Source organism: Hippopotamus amphibius, chromosome 1 (assembly GCF_030028045.1).
Source record: "Hippopotamus amphibius kiboko isolate mHipAmp2 chromosome 1, mHipAmp2.hap2, whole genome shotgun sequence".
Classification (NCBI taxonomy): domain Eukaryota; kingdom Metazoa; phylum Chordata; class Mammalia; order Artiodactyla; family Hippopotamidae; genus Hippopotamus; species Hippopotamus amphibius.
The window spans coordinates 8,977,634-9,005,630 of NC_080186.1; the positions used below are offsets into that span (position 1 = coordinate 8,977,634).

At 56.0% G+C, this 27,997-nt stretch overlaps 1 protein-coding gene across 2 annotated transcripts; it reads left to right on the forward strand.

Annotated features, from left to right (window-relative positions):
* Positions 1-629: 629 nt before the first annotated feature.
* PLOD1 (procollagen-lysine,2-oxoglutarate 5-dioxygenase 1) lies at positions 630-27,990 on the forward strand. 2 transcript variants are annotated; one of them, XM_057703134.1, is made up of 19 exons: positions 630-885; positions 7,795-7,886; positions 9,372-9,505; positions 9,954-10,117; positions 11,243-11,355; positions 12,892-12,955; positions 14,449-14,546; positions 15,416-15,517; positions 16,074-16,205; positions 17,825-17,946; positions 19,626-19,730; positions 20,150-20,275; positions 20,571-20,712; positions 21,426-21,539; positions 22,205-22,270; positions 22,895-22,999; positions 24,216-24,362; positions 25,402-25,527; positions 27,072-27,990. In XM_057703134.1, the coding sequence occupies exons 1-19, from the start codon at positions 810-812 to the stop codon at positions 27,225-27,227; spliced, it is 2,184 nt and encodes a 727-aa protein (XP_057559117.1). In that variant the 5' UTR covers positions 630-809; the 3' UTR covers positions 27,228-27,990. The 2 variants fall into 2 exon arrangements, with proteins under 2 accessions (XP_057559117.1, XP_057559108.1); XM_057703125.1 differs by lacking the exon at positions 630-885 and having other exon boundaries at positions 7,695-7,886.
* Positions 27,991-27,997: the final 7 nt, after the last annotated feature.

Genomic DNA, 27,997 nt, shown 5'->3' on the forward strand with positions numbered 1-27,997 from the left:
CCCTTGAGTTGTTTTTTGGGCTTTGAAGACCCATGTCTTTGAAGAGACCCTAAACAATTTCATTCATTCATTCAACAATGCGATCTCAGGGACAAGACTGTCCTTTGGCTCAGAGATTCCTTTGCCCCGCAGGGACAGAAAGGTAGATTAGGTGAGTCCCTTTTTGCCGGGCGCTGATGTGCTTTCTTCACTCCCAGCAGCCAGGAGGGGGCAGGGATACGGATGCCTCTGAAGACATTCCTGTCCGGCCTCGCCCACTCCAGGCTCAGACCCTCAGGCCCAAGGCTTTGGACATGGACGAATGAAATCTGAAGCGCTGAGATTTACTGAGGGCTTACCAAGGGGCTGTTCTAAGTGCACTGCAGGTAACAATGTCATTAACGCGTGCAAGACCAAACGCATGGATGCCGTTATAAACCCCACTTTTCAAGCGAGGAAACCGAGGCTCACGTTTATCGATACCATCAAGGCTTGGTATCAGTACCGCGGGGTCCGGGGTATAGAAATCGTTGCCTCGCCCCCGTCTCCCCTCCTCTTTCCGGGCGGAGGGAAGCCCCCGGAGAAGGGAGGGAGGCGGACGGCGGCGGAAGGACCCGGCAGCCTCAGGGACGGGCCTCCGGGAGCTGCCCGGACTCGGAGAGGCCGCGGGTTCGGGCGAGTCTGCAGGAAACCCTGCCCCCCGGCAGCGCGGCGCGACACCGCCCCCGGGGCGGGCCCAGTGCGTGGCAGCCGGATCGCCGGCCCCGTCGCGAAGTTTCCAGCCTGCGAGCGAGCGCCGCCGGACCGGCCGGCCGTTCCGGGACCCCGACATGCGGCCCCTGCTGCTCCTGGCCCCGCTGGCCTGGCTGCTCCTGGCCGAAACGAAGGGTGACGCCAAGCCGGAGGGTGAGGGCTCCGGGCCGGGGGCGGGAGGCGGGGATCGGGGGGCCGGAGGAGGGCTGGTCTGGGGGTTAGGACCGGTCTGTAGGGGAGGCCTGAGCTTCCGAGGGGTTCTGGGTGCAGGGTAGTTGTCCACTGACTCGCTGGTGACTTGGACAGATCACTTCCCCTCTTAGGGTTGCGGTTCCCACTTTTCATGCAGCCGGTGGGGAGGAAGAGCCCAATTCCCTTTCAGTACCCGGAGGATCAGATAGTAGCAGCGCTCACCATAATAAGGACGATAACTAGCTTTACGGAGCACTGGCTATGAGTCAGACATCAGTTAAGCAGGATCCCAACCTTCCGAAGTGCACCCTATTATTCCCATTTTCCAGCTGTGCAAACTGAGGCTCTACGGTTGATTCACTTGTCACACCGCTTGTGGGCTTTGGAACCAGGATTGGCACCTAGGCCTCACAACCATGGAAGGAGGGGCTTCTGGGCAGGGGCGGGGGCGGGGGCGGCTGGGTAGAAGGGGTGGCTTACATCACAGAGCCCTGTGTACTTTCACCCATGTCCTCCGTGGTCTGCTTTGCTACTGCCAGGTGGGTCTTACTCTCTCTGGGTTGCATATGAGGAAACTGAGGCCCAGACAGGTGCAGTGACTGCCCCGGGGGGTCCAGCTTTGGAGTAGTTGGTCTCAGATCTGCTGGACTCTGCATCTAGTCGTTTTTCTACCTCTCCAAGGCAGGGATTTCAAAGTGTGCCCCACTGTCCTGAGTGGGTGCTACTCTCCTCCCCAGCCCTCCCTGGACCACCTGTAGGGCCACCCAGTGAGCATCTGAGAGCCCCAGGAGAGCACAGACTGCTGGCAGTCCCAGCCAAGCAGAGCCAGACTGGCCACACCCTCTATCATCCTCCATTCCCCTTGGCCCACCCTCCTAGAGAACCTAGGAACCAGAGGGGGCAACGTGGTAGTTTAGCAGACCTTTGGGCCAGGAGAAGGGATGGGAACGATCATTTCTTGAGCACTTCCTTTGTGCCAGGTTCTGCCCAAGGCCACACATCTCCCGTGGTAAAGCAGTGGTACTTAACCTCCATGAGGCTTGGTGATCCAGCCTGCGAAACAGGGGTGATGATACCTCAGTCCTAGAGCTCCTACAAGGATTCCGTAGGATGAGGCCTATTGGTAAGAGTTCAGTTCAAGGCCCAGTGCATAAAGGCATTTTCTTTCTTGGGCCCAGTGCTGCCAGCTTTCCTGGAGTATCCCATCAGGGCAATAAGACAGGTCAAAAAAATCCAGTGAGGTAGATGCTAAACACAGAGCTGGGCTAGTGATGTGTGCAAAGGGCCTGTGGCCCGGGTCCAGTTGCTGGCCTTTTTTCCTCTGGGCTTCTCGTCCCTCTGCTTCTGCTGATGTGGGCTCCCCCTACGCCAGACCATCCCAGGAGAGAAACGCCAGCTGCCCGTGATGAAGCCTAGGGAAGTGAGTCGGAGGGACCAAATTGATGACAAGGCTTCAGGTGCCCTGACCCCCAGCAGGTGATGGGAGGGGACAGAGAAGACACAAGGCAGCCCCCACAGAGGGTGCAGGATGCAGGGTGTTGCTGAGATAATCTGGGTAAAGCACCTTGTAGATAGTAATCGGGTCCCCAGGCATATGGCTGATGTCAGGCCACTCTCAAGTTGAGGCCCTGTGCTTCCTTTGCTCCATTCAGACCCTTTGATACATAAGGAATCATTGGCCTCATTTTGCAGATGGGAAGACTGAGTCCCTAAACGGTGAAACACCTGGTCTCAGGTTGCCACAGCTGATTGGAGGTGGCATCATTGACTGGGACTCGGACCCTCTGCTCATTCCTGCTGACCCCCACTTCCGGATGGGGGGGCTTGTTGCCAGGAGATGCTGCCTGGGGGAGTCTGCCCAGCTGTCCCAGACCCAGCTGGGTGGGACCCCCTCAGCCTGCTGGCCAAGAAGATAGCATAGGATGGTAGTTTTTCCTGCGGGCCTTGCCCAAGCTGTCCACTGGCGTCAGGAAGGGGGCACCCCAGCTGCTCGCCGAGGCCAGTTCCTTCCTTGCCCTGGCTGGGCAGGAACACCCCACCCAGCACCAGGTAGCTGGGATGGGGCAGCTGCCAAGGAGTGTTCCACGAGGTGGCGCAGGGACCGTGCTGTGTGTCCCTCGGGGGCCCAGCGCGGCCTGCAGCGGGGCAGGGGATTTGCTATGTGGTGGCGATGCTCTCAGGCTGCTTGTCCACCCTCATCCTAAAACCCAACGATTCAGCACACGGAGAAAAAGAGAGACAGTTCTCACTTTCAGGGTGCTCCCAGTCTGAGGGAAGACACAGAGCTCTTCACCCCAGTAGATGCCTAATCTGGTGGGGAAGACACAACCCTCTCCTCCCAGAGAGCCCTGTGGCTAAGGGAGGATCCACTGCCCTGTCCTGGGGGAGCCCCTAGACTGATACGGGGGACAGAAAAACGCCTTCAACAAAGCAGCAGCCAAACAAGCAAATTTGCACAGAGCTGAGGATGTGGGAGAGTCCAGATGAAGCCTGGTCCTTTCTCCCTTTTGTAGATGCTTCTAGCTGAGCTCCTGTCTCTCCCTGGGCCCTTGCCTTCCCCTGCAGGCCTTCATCTGGCCACTGAGAGAGGGGGAAGGACCAGCCCGAGCCCGATGGCCTTTGAGATCTGAGCCTCCAGGGATGTCAGCTGGGCTTGGGCGGGAGCTTCAGGTCGTGCTGTTCCGCAGCAGGAAATGGAGAGGCCGGCAGACCCAGCTGGCTGTGTGTGTGTCAGGAGGCGGGAGTCTGAGGAGACCTAAGGCGCAGAAATGAGTAGGAGGCCAGCCCAGGGGAGAGACAGGGTTGGCTCTGGCCCTGGGAATCCCCATCTCCTGGCTTCCGTTCCAGCCCCAGGTGGGGGTGGGGGGTGGAGGAGGAGCTTCATTCATTCCCACCTCCCCAGAGAGCCGATGGGGTGTGTCATGACCGCACCTTGAGAGCCAAGGCCACACACTGACCATCTGCCTCCTCGCCTGGGCCGGCACTGCTTGGGGTGAGGAGCTGGCATCTGACGGAGCACAGCCAAAGCCGCCTGAGTCCTCAGCCTTCTGTTAGGATCCTAGGATCCCAGAGAGGTGTCTACACTCCCCCAGCCTCCCCCCTACCCAGCCACTCCACGTCATTCGCACTCTCAGGAAGGTGGCTCCTCTCCATCCCCGCCCCCCCAGGGCAGCACTTTATTTCCCCCAACCAGGAATTGAACCCAGGCCCTTGGCAGTGAAAGCGTAGAGTCCTAACCACTGCTAGACTGCCAGGGAATTCCCTGGTACTATTGTTATTACTCCCATTTTACAGATAAGAAAACAGAGGCACAGAGAAGCGAAGTTACTTAACTCCCAGCACTCTGTCTCTGGCAGTTCACCACTCCACTCTGCTGTCTGGTTAATCTCCGGTGACCCTGGGTCACGGGCCATCCATCTGGGGAAACCACTGCTGGACCTTGGGCAGCAGGTCAAGGGGATTGAGAGCCCTGGATGTCGGGCCTCAGCCCAAGGTGGCTGGCTGGACCAGACAGAAGGCAGGTGGGCGGGGCCCTGGTGCTCGGCAACCAAACCCTCCACGTTGTCACCCTGTGGGCTGCCCAGAGCTCTGGCTGTGCGGTGAGTTGGGAAGAGACCTCACCATGTGACTGGAGCTGGGTGCCCACGCTGGGGAGGCCTGAGAGAAGGTGGACACAGATGCTGGATTCAGTCTGCAGCTGGGATTCCCGGCATTCCAGGATGTTGGACTGGGAAACAGCGAGGCAAAGGGTATGGACAGTTGGAATTCCAGCTCATTCCCTTCCTACTTTGAGGTTCTGTGACCTTAGGCAGGTTATTTAGCCTCTCTGTGCCTCAGTTTCCTCACCTGTAGAAGGGAGGGTAGAAATATCCCCTACCACGTAGGATGTTGATGGTTAAATTCGATAGCGAATGTGACATGCTTCACACAGTGCGTGGCATCTAGTAAAGTCTCAACCGGTGCTAGCGCTTACTGGTCACCTCCCTCAGGGCTCCCGAAGGCCAGGCACTGCACATCAGGCCCAAGTCACACTTAGTCCCAGCCCTGGGGAGGGCGAGGGATCCCAAGGAAATAGAGGGGTGGGCCTGGCCTGGCAAAGGGAGAAGGAACAGGTTTGTACTGGTACCTCACCTGCTGGGCATGCTGAGACTGCACAGGCCGAGGACTGACTGGGTAAGGGGATGAGATTGAGGAAGGCTTCCTGGAGGAGGTGGCCTGGGGCCTTTTCAGGGGAAGCAGCAAGTTTTGCCGGCAGGACAAAGGAATGGGGTGCCAGCTGGGTTCGCTGAGGCATTTTCATGAGGGTGTTGAGGGGTGATGCCATGGTCCCTTAGGGGAGGGGCCTGCCTTGAGTTCTCTTGGGAGCCACCTCCCAGGCCCTTGCATTGGAGCCGAGAGTCAAAGGACCAGGGTATGGGTTGGACCAGAGCTTTCTAAAGGTGGCTGACCTCAGAAATCATCAGGAAAATGTAGGACAAATCCAGACTCCCGGGTGCATCTCAGACCTCTGGTCCTGGGGCCCTGGAGCGTAGATTTCACAACCTCCCTTGTGATGCTGACGTGCAGGCAGGTTTGGGACCCTCTGTGCTGGGGAATTTTAGCCAGGAGAGTGGGCGTTGTGTCGCCCAAGGAACCCAGGATTTGTTAGGGCCCCACTGCGAGCCCCTGGCCAGGAAAACAGAGGAGATAGGCTGAGCAGGAGGGAGGGGGCGTGTGGGGAGGCTCTGGCACCGCCTGAGGCCCTCCCCTCCACCTCAGCTGGACAGTCTCATTAGACAGATGGAGACGGACGCCTGGCCACGTCCCAGGCCTGAACACTGCGTGCAGGGGTTAAGAGAGGGGGCTCTGGGTCCGGGTATCCGTATCCAAATCATGGTGCTGTCACTTCCTGGCTCCCTTGGGCAGGTTACTGAGTCTGAGTCTTGGGTTCCTCACGTCCCCTCCCCCACTGCCTGACTTCAGGAGCCCTGGTCCAATGGAGAATCCAGAATCTCATAGATGCACACGCTGGCTTTTTCCATCCATGAAATGTGACACTCTTCCTGTCCCCAGCAGCCCCTGCTGTCGACAGGAGGGCCTCAGAGCTGGGGCTCCCGCTCTCCTTGCCTGGGGGCAGACTTAACCATCCTGGCAGGAGTTGGGGGGAGCCCTTCCCCAAGTGTGAGCAGCACCCCTCTTTCCTGGACCCCCAGGGTCAGATGGTGAGGCCTCCCCTCTCCACACCTGCTTAGTGAATCTACCCCCTTCTGCCCCAGGTCTCCAGACCCACCCCCAGCGGATTCTTGCCAATCCTGGCTGGGCTGCCTGGCGCCAGCCTCCTTCCCTGGGACCAACAGTCTGCCCCTTGGCTCAGCCAGCTCTGCCGGGCTGGACCCCTTTGTTCTTTTAGCCCAGGCTCCTCCTGACTTCTTGGGGAGGTCAGGGTGGGAAGGTCTTACCTGCCTGTGCTGGTCTGGCCACTTGGTGGGTCCGTTCACCCATAAACGTGGTAAGTCCTGGACCCCAGGGAAGTAAGACTCACCCAGGGAAACAATGATGGGTGCTACAAAGTGGGGTGCTTCCTCTGAGGGCAGGAGAGAGGTCAGGAGAAATCCGAGAAGGCCTCATAGAGGTGGTGGCAGGGAAGACGTGTCACTGGCCCTGAGAACTGGAGGAAGAGTAGAGAAAGGGCAGAGAGAGGGAGCCCTGGCAGGAGAGAGGAGCCCAGCAAGTTTAGACTTCTGGCTGGAGGAAGGTCCACTTAGTGGAGGGAATGAGTATGTCACCAAGCCAATCAACAGGGGCCTTGAATGCCAGAGCAAGGCATTTGCCGCTTAGTAATCAGCACCAATAATAGTGTGTGCCAGCCTCCCAACAAAGGATGTTACAGGCCTGATCTCATTTAATAATCCAGCAGCCCTGGGAAGCAGGCACTATTACTATCCCTATTTTACAAGGGGGAAATACAGCTCAGAAAGGTCAAGGACTTGCCCAAGTTCACACAGTTGGTAAGGAGCAGAGCTAGCAGCCTAACCAAGCCAGCTACAGAGAATTTTTTTTTTTTCTGTGCAGTGTGGCTTGTGGGATCTCAGTTCACCGACCAGGGATTGAACATGGGCCTCGGCAGTGAAAACCCAGAATCCTAACCACTAGGTCACCAGGGGACTCCCAGAGCCATTGCTTCTCAGAGAACACAGCCTCAAAGTATGGTCTGGGAGGGACTTCTTCTGGGCTCTCAGAGATGGCATCTGGGAGTGTTTCCAGCAGGTTCTGTTGCAGAGGTGAAGCCACACTACAGAGCCCAGAGAGGTCCCTTGTTAAAAAGGTAGCATAGCTGCTCTGGCCAAAGGCCAGGATTTCAAGTCAGTTTCCACTGCAGGCCACTCTTATTGGTTCTCAAGGTGTTGGGAGGGTCCGAGGCCGAGTGAAGCTCAGCAAGAAAGTCTGTTGGGATTGATTAGCAATGTCTGCCCTGAGTGCAGGCATGGAGAGTGGTAATTGTCCCCAGGCTGATGTCTGATATTGGCCAGAGAGGTCCTCCTGGTGTGCAGCATTCAGAGTGAATCCTTTCCTCTGCCCCTAAATCCAGAGAGACCCAGACCACAATGCAAGGTGCAGACACCTCTGCTCTGGGTGCTTCCTGCCATGTTGGTGAGTTACCAGATGGACAGAGCCCTGAAGGGGAATTGGGAGACCCAGGTTATGTCCCAGCTCTGTCGTTAACCAGCTAAGTGATCTTAGGCACGTCCCTTCCTACCTGGGCCCTGGGCCCTTGTCTGTCATGGGTTGACATGAAGATACATCCTGTGGGATTTGACACATCCTGCTGGGCACAGAGAGCCACTCCTGCTGTCACCTCTCTTCATCCTCCATTCCCTTCTCGGTCTCTAGACAACCTCTTGGTCCTCACGGTGGCCACGAAGGAGACGGAGGGGTTCCGACGCTTCAAGCGCTCAGCCCAGTTCTTCAACTACAAGATCCAGGTAAGGGGGTCCGCGGGGGAAGGGGGGGAAGGGGTACAGAGACAGCCGAGGGGTGGTGGGAGAGTCCAGGAGCTGGATGTCCACCTTTCCCAAACTGACTTGGGGCCACAGGAAAATCTTCTGGAAAAGTAAGATGGGAAGAGCGTAAGCAAAGTCTAGGAGGTGCTGGAGATAGAGGGTGGGTAGAAGGTGAGCCTGGCGAGGTATGTGGCGGTGCTCATGTTAGTGCATAAGACTCACCGGGGGACCTTTGGCTACTTTAGAGGGTGAGGCCTGGGAACCAGCATTCCTACGAGTCCTCCCAGGTGATTCTGGGATGCCCTAGTCTGGATATCTTACCTGTATGAACACTGCTCTAAAGAAACACAAGCTAATGCCGTGTCCATTGGTGGCATGGGTTTCGTGTCCTGTGCATGCAGTCTGCGGGGCTGAGCCCTGCAGGGAGAGATCCCTCCATCTTTCTGAGTGTGCTGAGCGCCTCCTTGTGTCAGGTACAGTGGTGGGCACTGGGGACAGAACAATGGACAAGACAGACCACGGCACTGCCTACACAGCTTACAGTCTAGTAGCTTTAAGCCAGAAAGGAAGTGTATTAGTTTACATAAATGGGGGTTGAAGCAGAGGGTTGCTTCACACATAGCTGGATCTAGGAGTTTAAGCAGCATGGTAAGGGCTTTGTCTTTCCATCTCTAGGCCCTGTTTGTTTTCTTTTTTTTTTCTTTTTCTTTGTTTCTTTTTTTTTTTTGGCTGCCTTGGGTCTTCGTTGCTGCATGCGGGCTTTCTCTAGTTGTGGCGAGTGGAAGCTACTCCTGGTTGCGGTGCGCAGGCTTCTCAGTGTAGTGGCTTCTCTTGTTGTGGAGCATGGGCTCTAGGTGAGAGGGCTTCAGTAGTTGCAGCACTCAAGCTTCAGTAGTTGTGGCACATGGGCTCAGTAGTTATGGCTCGTGGGCTCTAGAGTGCAGGCTCAGTAGTTGTGGTGCACGGGCTTAGCTGCTCTGAGGCATATGGGATCTTCCTGGACCAGGGTCGAACCTGTGTCCCCTGTGTTGGCAGGCAGATTCTTAACCACTGCGCCACCAGGGAAGTCCCAGCTCTGTTTGTTTTCATTTGCAGACATGCTCTGTATACATGGTGGCAGGATGACCACCAGCCACAGACCCACATGCCCCAGCTTCTCAACTTCAGCAGGAAAAGACCGCCTTTCCTTAGTTTTAACAAACAGTCCCAGGGAAGACCCTCCTTGGGTCCCATGCTCAAACTCATTGTTTTGGGAGAGATGGGACACTGTGATTGGCCAGCTGTGGTCATATGACTACACCAGGCACCTGCTCAGCCTCACAGACTCCTAGAATGGTTTCCCATGGGGAGGGGAGGAGGTGCTGGACAGACAGAAGCAAAGATGTTCACTGCCCAGGTGGGGGTGTAAACTGAGCTGGCCAGATTTGTCTTTACCAAAAGCTCATGTTAAGGGCCCTTTTTCTGCAGGCACTGGGGCTGGGGGAGGACTGGCATGGGGAGAAGGAGACGTCGGCAGGTGGAGGGCTGAAGGTTCGGCTACTGAAGAAAGCCCTGGAGAAGCATGCAGACAAGGAGAACCTGGTCATTCTCTTCACAGACAGGTAGGCAGCTGAGAGGTAGAAGAATATTCTAGAATGAGGCCCTTCCAGGACATCAGGGATGAGGGGGGATTACTCTAGCTAAGGTTGCCTACAGTTTTCAGGGGTCTATGAATCCCAGAAAAGACCCATTTCCACTCTAGGTGAAAAGATGGGTGGGGAGACCCGCCCAGGTATGGTGAGCTATGCTTTGAGTGTGAGATGGGGACAGATTATGGGGACCATGTCTCTGTCCAGGAAAAGGGGGGAAACATGGAGGGCAAGGTCACAGGCAACAGGGCCGATCCATTTCCCAGATGTGGCCCGGGGCTGGTGTGGGAGGAGAGGGAGAGCCTTGATCCCTGGTCTCCTCCTGCCTGTGCCCTCCTGAGCCCCTGCTCCGCTCTCCCCAACCCCATCTCCTCCCTGTTCACCTCTTCCCTGCCCCCTCTTCTCCCGGCTCTGGCCGCAGCTACGATGTGGTGTTTGCCTCGGGGCCCCGAGAGCTTCTGAAGAAGTTCCGGCAGGCCAGGAGCCAGGTGGTCTTCTCGGCCGAGGAGCTCATCTACCCGGACCGCAGGCTGGAGGCCAAGTACCCGGTGGTATCCGACGGCAAGAGGTTCCTGGGCTCGGGAGGTGAGGAGCCCAGGTGTGGAGTGTGGGGCGGGCTGGGCGGGCTCCAGAGGGGTCCATCCGCTGCCTTGGTGAGGATCCCTGCTGGCTCGACATCCTATGTGGATGGCTCACAGGTCCTCGGTAGAACTCCTGAGTTTTTAACCCTTTAGTCAGCTGTCCTGCTGCCTTCCTTATCTCATTCAACAGCCCCCCATCTGCACAGGGCAAAGCAGGGAGTCACCGCCGAGTCCTCCCTTCCCCTCCCCCACCTTAGTCCATCAGCAGGTCACACCACTCCCACTTCAGAAGATCTCTGGAATCTGCCCTCTCACGTCCACGCCCTTTGCCACTGCCTCACGGGGCCCCTGGCATTGGCAGTAGTCTCCTAGCTGGTCTGCCAGCCTCCACCCTCGCCCCTTCCAGTCTGTTCTCCACCCAGAGTCAGATGCGAGTCCACGCACATCACTCAGAGACTCCCTACTACATGGAGAATAAAATCCATGTTTTATTCTGGATTCCTCCGTCCAGCCACGGAAGGGGGATCCGCCCCCGGCAGCCACGTTTCCCCATTGGCTGAGAGAGTTAGAACAGTCCAGATGGCCTGGCCCTGGCCCAGGGGTAGAGGTATCCCCTGGGGCAGGGCCTGCCCTGGCAGCCCATCTCCTTTTTCCCTTCCCCTCACCAGTCTGCACTGTAGCCAGGGGGCAGTGTGGGCTTTTCTCTCTAAGCACTCCTGTACTGGGTGACCTTGGCTCAGCCTCTGCCCTTCTCTGGGTCAAGATTCCCGGATAACTGCAGAAAAGGGTCTCCAAGCCTAAGCCCCACCAGCCCTGCTCTCCTGGGCTCCTGGTCTAATTCATTTACTCACCACCTGTGTGGTGCCCAGGATCTGAGCTGGTGTAGCTTAATGGACAGCATTGATTTGCCTCTCTGGGCTCAGTGGGAACTTGTCACCAAGTGGCATTAACTGGCAGGCTGTTTCCAGCCTATAGACATCACCTCCCCTCAATCCAGGAGGGCTTCTGAGAGGAGGCAGGGCTTATGGATAAAGAAGTGGGAGGTGGGTGAGAGGGGAGGCTGGGAAGAGGCCACTGGCTTAGAGGGTGGAAGCTAAGCATCTGTCTCTGTGTGTCCCCCCACCTCCAGGCTTCATTGGTTACGCCCCCAACCTCAGCAAACTGGTGGCCGAGTGGGAGGGTCAGGACAGCGACAGCGACCAGCTCTTTTACACCAAGATCTTCTTGGACGCGGAGAAGAGGGTAAGAGGCAGTGGTTGGGGCTGTGGGATCTTGACGTTGGGTCCCCTGGACCGGGCTGCACTGGGAGCAGCGCCCGCCCCCCCCCAGGCCTGACCCCCTGGGTTGGGCATTGACACCCCATTTATCTATTCTTGGATTCCCTCCTTTTTTCAGCAGGTATTTACTGAGTGCCTGTGGTGTGTGAGACACTGTCAGGTGTAGGGCAGGGATACGGCAGTGAACAAGGCAGCTGGGGTCTCTGCCCTCGTGGACGGACCTTCAAGCTGGGGACACAAGGAGTTACAGCCTCGTGTCAGGTGCTGAGGATGGTCACGAAAGGAACTGCCAGGCTGTGCTACCCCTGTCTGACCCTACCTGGGGGCTTTCTAGGGGGCTGATGTGATCTTCTCTGGACCTGGGCCCCAGAAGCCAGGCCTCTGAGCCTGTCTCAAGGCAGGGATCACTGGGGACTTCCCTGGCAGTCCAGTGGTTAGGACTCTGCTTTCACTGCTGAAGGCCTGGGTTCAGTCCCTGGTCAGGGAACTAAGATCCTGTAAACCGTGCGGCTCAGCCAAAAAAAAAAAAAAAGCAGGGATCCTTGAGGGAGTGGAAGTGGTAGAACTGGGCCAGTGTAGCCCCAAAGCCAGCCAGTGTCCTCTGGGCAGGCAGGAAATTTAGGGAGCCCTTTGGTGGGGGAGTCAGTATTCCTAGATTCTGCCTTGCTTATCACCACCCCCAGCCCCTATTTATGCTGTGCTGTGTAACATAGGGTAACTCACTTTCCCTCTCTGGGCCTCGATTTTTATTATCTATGAAATAATGAAATGAAGTGATTGGACCTGTGCAGTGGAAAGTGAACTTGATCTTTAGTTAGCTCAGTCCTTCCTCCTCCTTCCCCTTTGCCTCCAGTGACATTGCTAGCAGAAGCCCACAGACTAAAACAAAAAAGTGGAACTGCTCTCTATGGGATGAGGGCTGAGCCTAGAGTGTCACTTGGCCTGGCCTAGGGCTCCATGAGACACAGTCAGATCTCGAAGGGGCAGCATTATGCAGTGAACATGGACCTCAGGGCCAGGCTGCCAGGTTCAAATGCCAGCTTAGCCAGTTACTAGCTGTGTGACCTTGAGCAAGTTATCCAGCCTCTCTGTGTCTTGTTTTTAAATCTGTAAAATGCAATGATGATGATACTTTCTCATAAGGGTGTTGTGTGGATTAAACTAATGTACATATAATACTCAGGATGTGATTGGCACGTAGCAAAGTGCTAAACAAGCATTTATTATCACTGTGGTGCTTGTTGTGGTGGCTGAAGTAGCTGTTTCCTTAGATTCCTTCCAGTTCTGAGAGTCCCTGGTTCTCTGTGAATAGGGCCACTAGACCAGTAGATCCCAGGGGTTTGGCCATTGGCTGGCCTTTCCAGGGCTCCCAGCTGCTCTGATGTGACAGGGCAGAGTGGGTGTGGGGCAAGGAAGTGGCAGAAGTGGGAAGGCAGGCTACCCACTCTGGGTGATGGAGCCCTGTCCTCCCTGCTGCAGCCTGGTGCCCTCTTTCCTGCAGGAGCAGATCAATATCACCCTGGACCACCGTTGCCGTATCTTCCAGAATCTCGATGGAGCCTTGGGTGAGCAGCCCCGACGGGGAGGGGGATCCTGAGAGGAGCGGTGAGGAGATGAGGGTTCCAGGCAGGGCCTGAACCAAGGAGCTTCCTCTCTGGCTGTTGTGCTGGGATGTCGCCCACCTCATCCCCAGGTCCCAAGAGACCACCTGGGTGTCCTCTGGGGCAGAGCTGTGTCTCTTTGGGGGTGGAGAAAGGAGGGCCAAGAGGTCATTCCAGAGAGCCCGCCAGACACAAAGGCTCAGCCTGGGAGGAGCTGGGTGATGCACTCAGTGGGTACACAATCCCTGCCCTGTATCCCTGGTCCTTAGAGGTGAGCCTGCTTCACCTCCTTCCCCTGCCCTCCCACCTCCCAGGTGAAGACTTCCTGGGCTGGGGGCAGGGAGTTGATGGATGACTTGGGAAGCAGAGAGGCCACTTGGCCCTTGAAACCACAAATGCTCTTGGCCTGGTCCCAATCAGTGGCTGGTGATGACACTGTTTTGCCAGTATCTTGCTGGGTGACCTCAAGCAAGACACACACACATACACACACCCCCACCCACCCTCAGGCCTCAGTTTTCCCATCTTTAGAAAAGAGAAGTTGGACCAGATCATTGACTGGTGATTTAATGGGATAAATGGACCCCTTTGAGAATGTGAGCAGAGCTCTGGCACCTCTCCCGGGGAGGTGCAGAAGCATCGCACACTTTGGCCTGCGGGTTCTGGGAGTTCGTGAACCTAGGTTAAGAAGCTGGGTCCAGACCACCTCTTGGGTGGGTCAGGAGCTTGCACAGAGGGTTTCCCCTCACATGATCACCCACCACAAAAGGCCTCCCTGCCCAGCATCTTCTCAGGCCTCTGGGAAAAGGCCCTTCTGCATTTTGTAACTGTCAGACAAGGCAGCTTCCTACCCACTGTCTTACGTGCAGACTGACCGGGTCAGAGCTTGGGTATTGGGACCCTACTACTGCGGCTTTCTCCATCAGGACGGGATCTGTCCCTAACCCCGTGGGGCTTTCTCCATTAGGACGGGATCTGTCCCTAACCCCATGGGGCTTTCTCCATCAGGACGGGATCTGTCCCTAACCCCATGGGGCTTTCTCCATCAGGACGGGATCTGTCCCTGACCCCATGGGGCTTTCTCCATCAGGACGGGATCTGTCCCTAACCCTCCCATGCCCCGCTGCTGGCTGAGCTGTACCTGGAGCTGGGATGTTTCAGCTCTTCACTAGCTCCCATCCCCTGCTTCCGGCTCTAATAAGAAGTCACAACAAACAATAGGGGTTGCCATGGATTCCATGCTCACCACGTGCCAGGCGTGGTGCTAAGTGCTCGTGGGACATGAATCCTCCCACTGTAACCCCCATTTTACAGATGAGGAAACTGAGGCTCAGAGAGGTGAAGGGACTAGCCCAGGGCCTCACTGGCGGAGGCCTGGGATTCTAGCCCAGCCCGTCGGCCCTGGAGCTTAGCCTCTGGGCCTGATGCTGGACAAGTCTCTGCTTTCTGCTCCCCAGATGAGGTCGTGCTCAAGTTTGAAATGGGCCAAGTGAGAGCAAGGAACCTGGCCTACGACACCCTCCCGGTCCTAATTCATGGCAATGGGCCCACCAAGGTAGGGAGGGGCCCCAGCCCTTGGGGGAAAGCGGGAGGGGGGTCCAGAATCCTGCTTGTGCTCTCGCTGTGACCCCACAGCTTATCCTTGGGGTCGGGGCCACCCACCTGGGACCCGCTCCCTGCCTCTGACCTCACATCTGAGTCCAGTGTCGTGCCTTCTCTCCTTACTGTGGTGCTCGGTGATGCCCCGTGCATCTCTGCTGGACCACAAAGGAGGGCCTGTCCCCATCAGGCCCAGGCTGGGCTGCCCTGCATCATCTGTACTCTGTCCCGTCAGCGCAGACTTGTTTCTACATTCGACAAACATTGATTGAATGTTTGCACCAGGGCACGAGGCCTTGCCAGCCCTGAACAGGACAGACTGTTCCCTGTGCTCCCAGAGCTACAGAAGGGGTGGGGGTGCAGGCCAGACCCCACTGGCCCCTGGGGAATGGCCCCCTGGATCACAGCACATTTCTCAGAGTGTGGTCTTTGACCGCCCTCCTCAGAATCACATGGACGGGAGGGGAAGGGGAGTGTGTTAAAAGGCAGATTTCCTGATACCACCCAAGAGCTACTCATTTGGAATGTCTGTGGGGGTGGGGCTCAGGACTCTGCATTTTACAAGCTCCCAGGAGAGCCACAGATGTAGAAGCACCAGAGAGCGGAGTCCTCCCTCTGCCCTCCCTCAGGGCAGCTTCGGTGATCTCCAGGGGGACGGACTTGCTCTCCAAGACCTGCCCCAAATAAAGCCACGTTCCTGTCCCCTAGGGGTGCCAGAGGGCTGGGGTGCTGGCCCACCAGGGGCCCAGGGAGATGTGACTTGGTGGTTGCAGGGGCAGGGGTGGGGCTGACCTGGTTCTTCTCAGACCCCTCGTCTCCTGACAGCTGCAGCTGAACTACCTGGGCAACTATATCCCCCGCTTCTGGACCTTCGAGACGGGATGCGCTGTGTGTGACGAGGGCCTGCGCAGCCTCAAGGGCATCGGGGTGAGGCTGCTGGACCCCAGGGCTCCATCCCTCAGGGTGGGGGAGCATGAGGGATTCCAGAAGAGACTCTGTTGTCTTCGATGGGAGGTTTACCTCCTGTCTGGGGTTCCATCCTCCTCCTCCTCACCCAGACACCTCCTCCTGGAAGCCTTCTCAGACTACACATGGCTCCAGCTTCCCGCAGATGCCTAATTTCCGGTTGCTTCTGCCTGGTCCTTCAGGCGCTCCTGCAGCCCTCTCCCCATCCCATGAACCTTACTCCTCATTTATGGCCCACTTCAGACCCTGTGCCAGCCAAGCTCTCCTGACGGAGTGCCATCAACCCATCCTTGCTCCAAGCCTGGGCTCACGCTGCTCCCATCCCCGGCAGGGACAGCCTCCTGCCGCTTCCCTGCCAGTCCTTGCCTCTGCCACCTGCACATCCTGCTCGGAGCGCCCCGGCCCAGGCGCCTTTCCCGCTAAGTCTGCACGCCTCTACCTCGGGCCATCCTCGGGCTCAGCGACGGTGCAGTGGCTGGACATGGCCAGACTCTTGTGCCGCCCCCTCCTCTTGCAGGATGAAGCTCTGCCCACAGTCCTAGTCGGCGTGTTCATCGAACAGCCCATGCCGTTCCTGTCCCTGTTCTTCCAGCGGCTCCTGCGCCTCCACTACCCCCGGAAACGGCTGCGGCTTTTCATTCACAACCATGTGAGTAGCAGGCACTCGGTGGGGTTGCCGTGTGGCTTGGGTCAAGGGCCCAGCCTCTCAAGATGCCCTGAGACCTCTAAGGAAGTGACTGAACCAGGGTTATCTGGGCCAAGCAGAAGTGGGCAGTGGGCTGTATCCCCAGTTGCTGGGTTGACTCTGGAGTCAGACTGGTCAGGTTTGAACCCCAACATCGTTGCTTATATTGGCTGTGTGACCTTGGGCATGTTATTCAACCTCTCTGGGCTTCAGTTTTCTGATCTCTTAGGTCTATTAGATAGGGGTACTATTAGTGCTGGCCACATAGTATTGCCACAAGGATTAAACAAGTTGACCTGTGAAGTGCACAGTAGGTGCTCTTAGCTGATGTCATTGCTTTCCTTCCTACTCCAGGCATTCTCCCCTGATTTGATCTGGTGATAGTCAAATTGGTTTTCATTCCTTGAGTACCTTCTGAGGAATGGGGGAGGGCCTGGAGGCCTGCTACTTTGTGGGGAGCAGGCCTGGATTCAGCATTCCTAGCTCCCTCCCTTGCCTGCCTCTCTTTCCCAGCTGGATAAAGTCCCACCTGTCAGCTCTTGCTGAGAGAAGCCAGATACGCTCTCCAAATCCTACCTGTTGTCAAGGCGCCTTGCCTTCCTTAGAGTCTTCTCAGCAACCCCGTCTAGGGTCACCCCTTTCCGGGACCTCTTGGCCCTGACTGTCTGTACCCCACCCCCAGGGACCTGTGGTCCCCACACTCAAGCTCAGCTGTGCGTGTGTCACAAACATTCATTCCGCTGTGCCACCTGGAAACAGGAGGAGGGTGTAGGCACTGCCCTTGGGAGGCTTCCAGCTTCCCTGGAGACATCAGACCTCATACACATGAATTGTGACTTTGTGTAGAAAAAGAGGACTGTCCCAGGCAGTCTTTGAGGACCTACTGTGTGCTCTTTGTCCGCTCCTTGCTGTGACCCTGGGAAGGAGGCATGGTCACCCTCCCATTTTACAAGGGAGGAAACTGAAGCTGAGACAGGTGAAGTGACGTGTCCAAGGTCATGCAGCTAATTGGAGCAGAGCCAGGTTTATTTCTAAACACCCCTGTGCAAGGGGCTCCAGGTATAAACTGTTTTTCAAAGCACAGTTTGAGGATCACCTGGAGTGGTTTTTTTTTTTTTTAAGAACTTTTATTGAGATACAGTTAACATACAACAAACTGCATATATGTAGAGTGCACAATTTGGTATTTTTTTTCTTATTAGTAATGTGTATATGGCAATCCCAGTCTCCCAATTCATTCCACCGAGGATCACCTGGAGTATATGGCAAAACAAACCCCTGGGCCACACCCTGGACCAGCAGAATCAGTGACTCTGGATATGGGGCCTGTGGGGGGAGGGGCGCTGTCCTGGTGACAGAGGCTCTTAAGAGGCTTGTGGGCCTGGCCTGGTCAGGGGAGGATGGTCAAAGGATGGCCAGGAGGGGCCCTCCAGGCAGCAGGTCTGGCGTGGGCGGAGTTCTGGGGATAGGAAAGCAGATGGCCAGGGATGTTCCAGGAATGACGGGGAGCAGCCTGCAGTAGCAGAAGATGCTGTGGTCCCTGGGGTGGGGCCGCATCCTCACCCTCCATCCCCTCACCCCAGGAGCAGCACCACAAGGCTCAGGTGGAGCAGTTTCTGGCAGAGCATGGCGGCGAGTACCAGTCTGTGAAACTGCTGGGCCCCGAGGTCCGGGTGGCGAACGCGGATGCCAGGAACATGGGCGCGTGAGTTAGGGGGTCGCGGCAGAGGGGCTGTGGTGTCAGGAGTACCAGGCGGGGAGACAGAGGTTCAGAAGGCTGTGTGGTCTCCAGCAAGTCCTGCCCCTTCCTGGGCCTCAGTGTTCTCATCTATCGAATGGGGAAATAGTTGCGCCAACCTCAGTGCTCCTAGGTGGGGCTGAGCACTGTCATTTGGATTTAGGAAGCAAATGAGAGAAAGAGGAAGGACTAGAGGGCCAGAGTTGATAAATGCTGACAGTTAGAGAAACAATCTCTGGTTTTTTTTTCCTTTATCATTAAAACAAACAAGTAATTTGTGTTGACTATAAAGAATTAGAAAGTCCAGGTCTGAGATTAGCAAACTCCTTATAAAGGACTAACTAGTAAATCTGTGTAAATTGGCTTTGTGGGGTCTGCTGTGACCACTCAGCCCAGCTATTGGAGCATGAATGAGCATGGCTGTGCTCCAATATTTTATTTATCAACACAAATTTGAATTTCATAGGATTTTCACGTGATATCTTTTTATTTTTGTTTTCCCCAACCATTTAAAAATGTAAAACTATTCTTATAGACTTGTGGTTGCCAAGGCAGGGGTGGTGGGGAGGGATGGATTGGGAGTTTGGGATTAGCAGATGCAAGCTATTATATATAGAATGGATAAACAGCAAGGTCCTATTGTAGAGCACAGGGAACTATATTCAATATCCTGTGATAAACCATGATGGAAAAGAATATGAAAAAGAATGTATATATATATGTATAACTGAATTACTTTTCTGTACAGCAGAAATTAACACAACATTGTAAATCAAGTATACTTCAATAAAATAAATTTAAGGAAACCAAACTGTTCTTAGCTCATGAGCTGACCAGGCAGTAGGCTAGGTTTGGACTGTGGACTGTAGTTTGCGGAACCAGATAAATAAAAAGAACATAGATTTTTTTAAAAAAATTTAACTATTGTTGATTCACAATATTGTGTTAGTTTCAGGTGTACAGCTTCAGATTCTTTTCCGTTATAGGTTAGTATAAGATATCAAATATTATTCCCTGTGCTGGACAGTAAATCCTTGTTGTTTATTTTGTATATAGTGGTGGGTATCTACTCACCTAATATACCTCTCCCTCTCCCCTCTCCCCTTTGGTAACCGTAAGTTTGTTTTCTATGTCCGTGTGTCTATTTCTGTTTTGTAAATAAGTTGGTTTGTATTATTTTTTTAGAATCCATGCCTAAGTGACAATATATTTTTCCTTCTCTGTCTGACTTACATTACTTAGTATGAGATTTTTAAGGCTTTGGGTACAAGTTGCCAAACTATCCTCCAGAGAGGCAGAACTGGTTTGCCCATAGCCCCGGGCAGTGTGGGGACCTGTCTGTGGGCCTGCTCTCCCCAGTACCAAGATTTTCAGGGCACTTGATACCAGTTGCCAGGCTCCGGGCCTTGTCTTGATAGCTTCGTAGCCCAAGGGTTGGGTCTTGGAGTCAGGAGGGACCTGGAGGCGGCTGGTCCCAGCCTGTAGCAGGGCTGGCCTGAGCTCCCTAAAGACCCTTGGCTGGTACCTGGTGATTGCAGGTGTGGGCAGCGGTGGGGACTGTAGCTGCAGGGTAGCTCTGGGATCCTGGGTGGGGAGGCTGGCACCAGAACCCTGTCCCCGCTGACCCTGTGTTCCCCTCCCCACAGGGACTTGTGCCGGCAGGACCGTGGCTGCACCTACTACTTCAGTGTGGATGCCGACGTGGCCCTGACCGAGCCCAAAACCCTGCGGCTGCTGATCGAGCAGAACAAGTGAGGCTGTGGGTAGGCTGCGGCCGGCGGGCAGGCAGGCAGGCCCTCAGAGCCCAGGCCCACGATGCCCCTGGGCCGGGGCCCGGGTGGGAGCCCCTCCCCTGCCTTGCTTCTCCTCCTCCGCCTTGGCCTCACCTGTAACCCTGGGCTTGTCCCAGTCTGGCTACCTTGTCTTGATCTAGGATGTTCCCCACCTCCTGGCGACAAGCCCCAAGCCACCCCCCCCAACCCCTCCCCGTCCCGCCTTTCGTGGCTGCCCTGTGGGAGGGAGCTGGCATGAGATGGGCCAGACCCCGCTCCAGGCCCTGCCCCAGGGTGGTGCTTGCAGGGTGAAGGCACTCTCCCCTTCCCCCCGACCTGGATCTGCCGCAACCTCCCCACGGGCAGAGGGACTCCCTCTGAGGTGCTCCCTTCCCCAGGAATGTCATCGCCCCACTGATGACCCGCCATGGCAGGCTGTGGTCGAACTTCTGGGGGGCACTGAGCGCAGAAGGCTATTACGCCCGCTCCGAGGACTACGTGGACATTGTGCAGGGGCGGCGTGTGTGAGTACCTGCGGGGTGGAGGGGCCCCCTCATCTGTTTTCCTCCTGGCCTCGCAGTATTCCTGTCCTTGTTGCTCCCAAATGCCTGATGAGCTAAAGCAAGGAAGACTGCAGTCAGACACGCAGAAGGACTTCCTCACAATTATCCTGGGCCCACGTGCTCAGGGTGGGGGAATCAAATCAGCACCATCGTGCCTTCCCAGCCTGTGACTTCCCTCTCCCCCCTCCCCAGACCCCCAGCCTGTGACCCCTCACCATTGCCTGTGGTCCCCTTCATCTTCCTTTCTCTCCCTTAGTGGCGTCTGGAATGTGCCCTACATCTCAAACATCTACCTGATCAAGGGCAGTGCCCTGAGGGCTGAGCTGCAGGAGATGGACCTATTCCATCACAGAAAGTTGGACCCCGACATGGCCTTCTGTGCCAACGTCCGGCAGCAGGTTGGCCTGGGCTGGGCAGTCAGAAGCGGACCTGTGGACGGGGAAGATGGGTTACCTTGTCACCACAGGCCCTGCAGCTTCTGAGATCCCAGTACGGCTGCTCAAAGACTGCCAGGCTCTGGCGGGGGCACTTGGGGTCCCGGGCATGGAGGGCTGGTCCTTGGGGTCTGCAGGATCATTTTAATTGACCCAGTTTTCACCCCATGTCTTCTATTTACATTTTCGGTGGAGCCTAAAGAAAACTAAACTTTGTACCTAAAACTACACTTTCCACCTTTACTCCAAGTGATGTGCCCAGGAGACACCCTTACCCTATCCCTGTGCCCCACCCAGTATTATTTTGTGGTTATTTTGAAAAATGTGACAGCAGGAAAATGTTTCCCCTGTGCCCACAACTAACTCCAGGATCAGAACACCATTTTTTTTTTTTTTTAATTTTTATTTATTTATTTTTTTTATTTTTTTGGGGGAGAACACCATTCTTTTCTTTTCTTTTCTTTTATCCTTTTCTTTTGCACATTCATTCTTTCATTGCTGTTCAGTCCTCCAGGAAGTCTTCCCTGATGGCATCCCCAGTGTCAGGCCTTATCCAGGCACTGGGGAGACGGGGTGAACTCGAATTTGGTGGGCAGAGGAGGCTGCAGTTGTGCCCGCCCCCCAAGCGGTGTGCAGCAGAAGGGGAGGGTCTCTTCTATCCGGCCTCTTCTCCCCAGGATGTGTTCATGTTCCTGACCAACCGGCATGCCTTCGGCCACCTGCTCTCTCTGGACAGCTACCAGACCACCCACCTCCACAACGACCTCTGGGAGGTGTTCAGCAACCCCGAGGTGAGGCCCCGGGGTGGGAGCAGAAGGGACCCCAGTGATCCAGTGGCCTGAGGCACCTCCCTTTCAGAGCCCAACCTTGGCTGGGACCCCATGGGTCCCCTCCCACCACCACCCTCTGCCCCAGGGGGTGTGTTGGGCAGGATTTCAGTTGGGAGGGGAGACTATCTCCAGCGGCAGCGCTGTCTGGCGGAGGAGGGACCAGGAGTCAGAGGCCAAGGTTTGTGGTCCATCAGCTGTGATTCAGTTGAGCCTCTCCACCTTTGGGGCCTCAGTTATCTTAGCTCTAAAATGGGTGTACTGTCGCAGCCTGCCTCACCTCTGAGAGTGTTGTGATGATCAGAGGAGGAGAAAGTTGTGACAGCATCCCTAGGCGCTGCTCGCTTGTGGCTGATGTGGACACATGCACATACCTGCAGGCAGACCTGTACACACACATGCACACGTGTACATGCACCTGCAAACACCCACTCCTGTGGGCACACTTGTGTGCCCAAACAACTCATGTGGCCCAGGGAGCATAGGAGCATACTGGCTGCCCCCCAGCCCTGCAGCCATGGGGCCTGGGGGCAGAACTCCCCGTTGGAGCAGCCCGTGCAGTAGAGCCAGGGCTGAGCCCCAGCTGGCCCAGGCAGGCCGGAGGACCCCAGCTCCCCTCCTCCCCACAGGACTGGAAGGAGAAGTACATCCATGAGAATTACACCAAGGCCCTGGCGGGGAAGATGGTGGAGACGGTAAGGACTGGGCCCCCTGTGGGAACAAAGCTACTGGATTCACACCCAGAACCTGCTGCAGGGGACAGACGGCAGAGGAACAAAGCCAGCTGACCTGGGCGGGTTGGAGGCGCCTTCCGGTGCGCTGGCCCTGTTTGGGGCGAGGGAATGGGCAGTGGGATGGCCCCCCTCCTCTTGCTGGCACTTGCCAGCTGCAGTCTGCAGGGGCCTGGAGGGCCTGAGGCTTCTTCCCTGGCCTGGACAGGAAAGAAGAACATATCCTCAAATGTGGTCTCACCTGTGAACTGTGGGCCTCGAGTGAGAAACATATGCTCCTCTGCTTCTCCCAGAGCCTGCGGCCTCTGCTCCCTGGATGTGCACGTTCCTTTCTTGGCCCTGGCAGCTCTGTGACCTTGGCTGAGAAGGGCCGGCTCTGAGCTCTGCTTCCTCCTCCCTTCGGCAGCTCATTGAGCCCCTGCTGTCTGGGGACACGTGTAGGACACGCGGAGGGCTCACAGACTGGGGTGTAGGACAGGGCGTAGACCGCACAAGGGGCCTTGCCTGTGGCGGGTTCTGCAGTGGGGGCAGGGGGGCGATGCAGTGATGCCGCTCTGGACCCCGTGACCAAGTGCCCGCCCTCCTCAGCCTTGCCCGGATGTCTACTGGTTCCCCATCTTCACGGAGACGGCCTGTGACGAGCTAGTGGAGGAGATGGAGCACTTCGGCCAGTGGTCTCTGGGAGATAACAAGGTAGGGGGCCCGGACACCGGGACTGTGGCTGTGGGGAGGCTGCCCCCCCGCCCTCACCTGCCCTCTGGGCTCTCTTCCTGGCAAGCTAGCCAACCTCGCTGGGACCCTTAGAGATGGGGGCGCCGGCAGGGGTGCCTGCAGGCACTTAGGAGTAGAGGGATTGAGACATGGGATGGAGTGTTGGTCCTCAAGCTGCCCTTGCCGCCGGATGACTTTGAGCTGCCTGAATCTTCAATTGCGAGGTTTCCAGTTCCTGGTTTGTCATTAGAATGATGTAGCGTCCTTCCCCAGGTTGGGCATGGAGATGGGCGAGGAATGAGCAAGTGTGGGATGCAGAAGAATTAGGAAGCAACAGCAGTGCCAAGTTCACCAGACAGCAGAAGCAAGGGGCGAGGTGGATGTGACAGGCTGTGCACTCCCCGAAGGAGGGATTCATACCCGTACCCATCTTGGAAAGTTCAGAAACCAGTTTTAAAGGCACACAAGCCCCTGGGCCTATGTGCCTCAGAGACGAGCTAACCTTTGGCCTGGCAGCTGGACTAAGCATACCTCTGGTTACTGCCTAATCTACCTACTTGGTGGCAGGGCTCAACTCCAGAACCCAGTAACTCAAATGGCCCATGTGTGGGGTCTGGCGAACCCTTGTGCTCCAGTGACCAGGCCAGCCCTGGGACGGTAGCATCCTGGTTAACCTGTGGCCATCTGCATTGGTTTTATGTGCTGTGTAACAAATCACCACAACGCTTATCAGCTTAAAACAACACCCACTCATTATCTCCCAGTGTCTGTGGGTTGGGAATCCGGTTCAGGGTCTCACAAGGCTGCAGTCATGGTGTCAGCCAGGATTGGGGTCTCATCTGAGGCTTGAGGTCCTTTTCCAAGCTCGTGTGGCAGGACTCAGTTCCTTGCAGCTGTAAAACTTCAGGCAGCTTGCTTCTTCCAGGACAGCAGGACACAGAGACTCCCTCTTCAAGATCCTCCTTAAAGGGCCCACCCAGGATGATTGCCCTTTGGATTAATCCAAAGTCAACAGACTGGTTACATTACCTTCACTTGTGTCCTGTAGCCTAACCTTATCCCATCAGGTTCACAGGTCAAATGGAGGGGATTAGACAGAGCCTGTACACCAGGGGACTGGAATTCCCGGGCCGGGCGTGGGGGTGGGGGGGGGGCATCTTAGAGTTCTGCTTACCACGCTCTCCTTGGTCACTTGCAGGACAGCCGCATCCAGGGTGGCTACGAAAACGTGCCAACCATCGACATCCACATGAATCAGATCAACTTTGAGCGGGAGTGGCACAAGTTCCTGGTGGAGTACATCGCCCCCATGACGGAGAAACTCTACCCGGGCTACTACACCAGGGTGGGCGTGCCTGGGGTGCCGCCAGGTTGAGGGCATGGGGTGGAGTGGCTGGGGCTTGTGGGGGAGGAGGGCGTTCCTGGCTTAGGAGAGAGGTTACTGAATATTTGGTCTCCTGGGCGGGGCCTCGGGGCGGGGCCTCGGGAGGTATCTAGGGTAATGCACTGGCCACTGGGCCTCTAGCCTCTGACTCACCCCTTTGCATCTCTTTGTGGACTTAAATCCTGCCTCAGTGACGCCTATGGCAGCCCACCAAACGAGCCCCTGGTTAGCTGGCCAGCGTGCCCATTCCTCCTGTGTCTTCTGATGGCCTCTTTGGCTTTTGCACTCCTTCCCTCAGCCACCTCTTTTGTTTACATGGTTTTCTCCAGACACCTGCTTTGAATGTGCCTGGGCCTTACCCTCAAGGAATCACCAGCCAGAAAGGGTGCTGAGGATTAAGTTAATTCCCTCCCTTCTTTTCCTCCCCTGCCCTCCTCTCCATCCTCTGTTTTTCCCTCTCTTCCTTCCTTTCTCCACGTCCTCCCTTTCTTCTTCTTCTTCTTTTTTTTTTTTTAATTTATTTTATTGGCTTTGTTGGATCTCTGTCGCTACACACGGGTTTTCTCTAGTTGCGGTGAGCAGGGGCTACTCTTTGTTGTGGTGCACAGGCTTCTCAGTGTGGTGGCTTCTCTTGTTGCGGAGCACGGGCTCTAGGTGCAAGAGCTTCAGTAATTGTGGCATGTGCGCTCAGTAGTTGTGAATCATGGGCTTAGTTGCTCCACGGCATGTGGGATCTTCCCGGCCCAAGGCTCGAACCCGTGTCGCCTGTGTTGGCAGACAGATTCTTAACCCCTGCGCCACCAGGGAAGTCCCTCTCTCGACATGTTAATTGAGACCATTTTCTGTGCCAGGCACTGGAGAACACAGCATCAGCAGACCTGCCCTCCTGGCTGACATTCCAGCGATTGGATGAGGGGTCCCTTCTGTGCACCTCTGCCTTTCCCGGCCTTCAGGGGCCTCTCTCTGACTCCAGTTCTCTTGTCCTGATTCCTTGACACAGGCCCAGTTCGACCTGGCCTTTGTTGTCCGCTACAAGCCTGACGAGCAGCCCTCACTGATGCCACACCACGACGCCTCCACCTTCACCATCAACATCGCCCTGAACCGGGTTGGGGTGGATTACGAGGTGAGCAGGGGCCACCTCGGACCAGGGGCGGACCAGGGTCAGGGCTGGCGGGGGAGCAGCTCACACGGTTGTCGGGCAGAGGGGCCCAGGGTACTCCGGTGCCAGAGGACCCGAGAGAGAGGGTGCCAGGTCCCTGGGGAAGGCTTCTTGGAAGGGGTGGGTTCAGAGCACAATTTGATGGGAGGGAGAAGGCTTTACACATAATAGAGCAGGGGCATAGGAGGACAGGGGCCAGACTGCCTGGACCCGGGCCCTGCCTCCCCGCTCCTCAGCTCTGTGTAGCGTGTAACCAAGCACGTTTCTTAGCATCTCAGTTTCCTCACATCTTAGATGGGAAACATAGAGGGCCTCCCGTAGAATGGTGAGAATTAAATGAGCTCATCCAGGTGATTGCTTACATGGACCCATGGTAAGTACTCAAGGCATGATAGCGACTCGTAATAAAAGCTTAGGGTTTTCATCATTCTGGAAAGTAAGATGCAGCTTTGTTGGGAGATTGGGATATCAAATTCTACACTCTAAATATATGCAGTTTATTGTCTGTTACAAAAAAAAAAAAAAGATGCAGCTTTGGGAATGGCAGGACATTGTCCTGTGCAAGGCCAGGACAGTGTTATTCCAGGTGGAGAGCACAGGCTTGTGGCAGAGGGGAGGGCTGGGGAAACCAGGAAGACATGAGGATGGAGAGGGAGCAGTTAGAGGCCTCAGGGCCCCAAGGAGGTCTCTGGGTGTGATCAGCTAGGGAGCCAGCCATTCACTCATTCATTTACTCCTTCAGCTACTATTTTCTAAGAGCTTTTTGGGACAGGCACTGTGAAGGACACTCATAAAACACCTATCATTTTTTCGAGAGTTTACAATCTATCAGGGGTTCTCATAGGGACGATTTTGCTCCCGCCTTCCCCGGGACATTGGTAGCATCTGAAGACATTTTCAGTTGTCACAACTATGGGGGTGCTACTGGCATCTAGTGGATAGAGGCCAGGGATGCCCAGGACAGCCCTCATGAGAAACAGTCATCTGGCCCATGGTGGTGATAGCTGTACAGCAGTATGAAAGTACTTAATATCACTGTACACTTAAAAGCGATTATGATGGTAAAGTTTATATTATGTGTATTTGCCACAATTAAAAAAAATTATCTGACCCAAATATCCATAGCGCTGAGGCTGAGAAACCCAGTGCTAAGCTCTTACGTGTATCATCTGATTTAATTCTCACAATCCTGTACAGTTTGATGCCCATTTTCTAGAAGGGGAAACTGAGGTTCAGGTTCATCACAGAGTTAGCAAAGGATGTACCTGGCCCTGCCCAGTGCTGCCTACCTCCAAGGCCAGTGCTCCCCATCCCTTGCTCTTTGCTGAGTGTCTTCCTTAGGCGGCTCATGGCCATCGCTCCGCAAGGCATCCCCAGGCGGGCTGTGCTGAGGGACCCCTGGCTGTGATGGCTCAGATGTGATAATGGGGGTGGGTGGGGGAAGGGCCCAGCGTCCCGTTGGGGAACTGGGACTTCCTGTTGGGAAATTGACACTTCCTGTCTCCCAGGGCGGGGGCTGTCGGTTCCTGCGCTACAACTGCTCCGTCCGAGCCCCACGGAAGGGCTGGACCCTCATGCACCCCGGGAGACTCACGCACTACCACGAGGGGCTCCCCACCACCAGAGGCACCCGCTACATCGCAGTCTCCTTCGTCGATCCCTAATAGTCCAGGCCTGGCCACCACAGACCTTTTCCTCTTTGTTGACAACCACTGCCCAGCAGTCTCTGGGGCCTCAGGGTCCCGGGGAACCGGATGCAGCCTCCACGCTCTCGACCTCTCATTGCTCTTGGAGCTGCCATCGGAGAAACTGGGCCGCAGGCCAGAGGCGGAGCACACCTTGGCTGGGCTTTCCTGGTGCTCTGGACACAGCCCCGGGAGAAACTGTTCACTTTCACTGCTTTGTAGCAGCTCATCCTTTCCCACCCCTCTTCCTGAAAAACCCAGTCCCATTTCCCCTGCTTCTTCCAGGGGGCAACACTTGAGCAGAACAGGGGCTGACCCAGCTGCCCAGTGGGACTCTGGGTGTGAGAAGCCACGCCCCAGAGCCTCTCCCTGGCAGAGCTGCAGCCCCGGGGACTTCTGCTTCAAGCTTCAGGGTTGACATCGAGACCTGGATCAGACGCAAGTCCCCACCCTGACCGTGGGACTGCTGAAGCCCCATCCTCCCTGGCTCCTATCATGAGAGCAAAACTCTGTCTCTTGGAGACAGTGACTCAGAAAACCTCCTGGGAGACAGGAAATGCATGGTGGCCTCAGCTCCATCCTCTACTTGACCCTTGCTGGGGATGCGGAGCGGGGAGTGGTGTGTCCACACTCTGCACTGTGTCACCCTGTCCTGAATGTCTCCAGAGAGAGGGACAGACAGTCAGAAACAGGAGAGTTTCTATTAAAGGTCATTCAAACCACTGAGTGGGAGATGCTGGCGTGGGCGG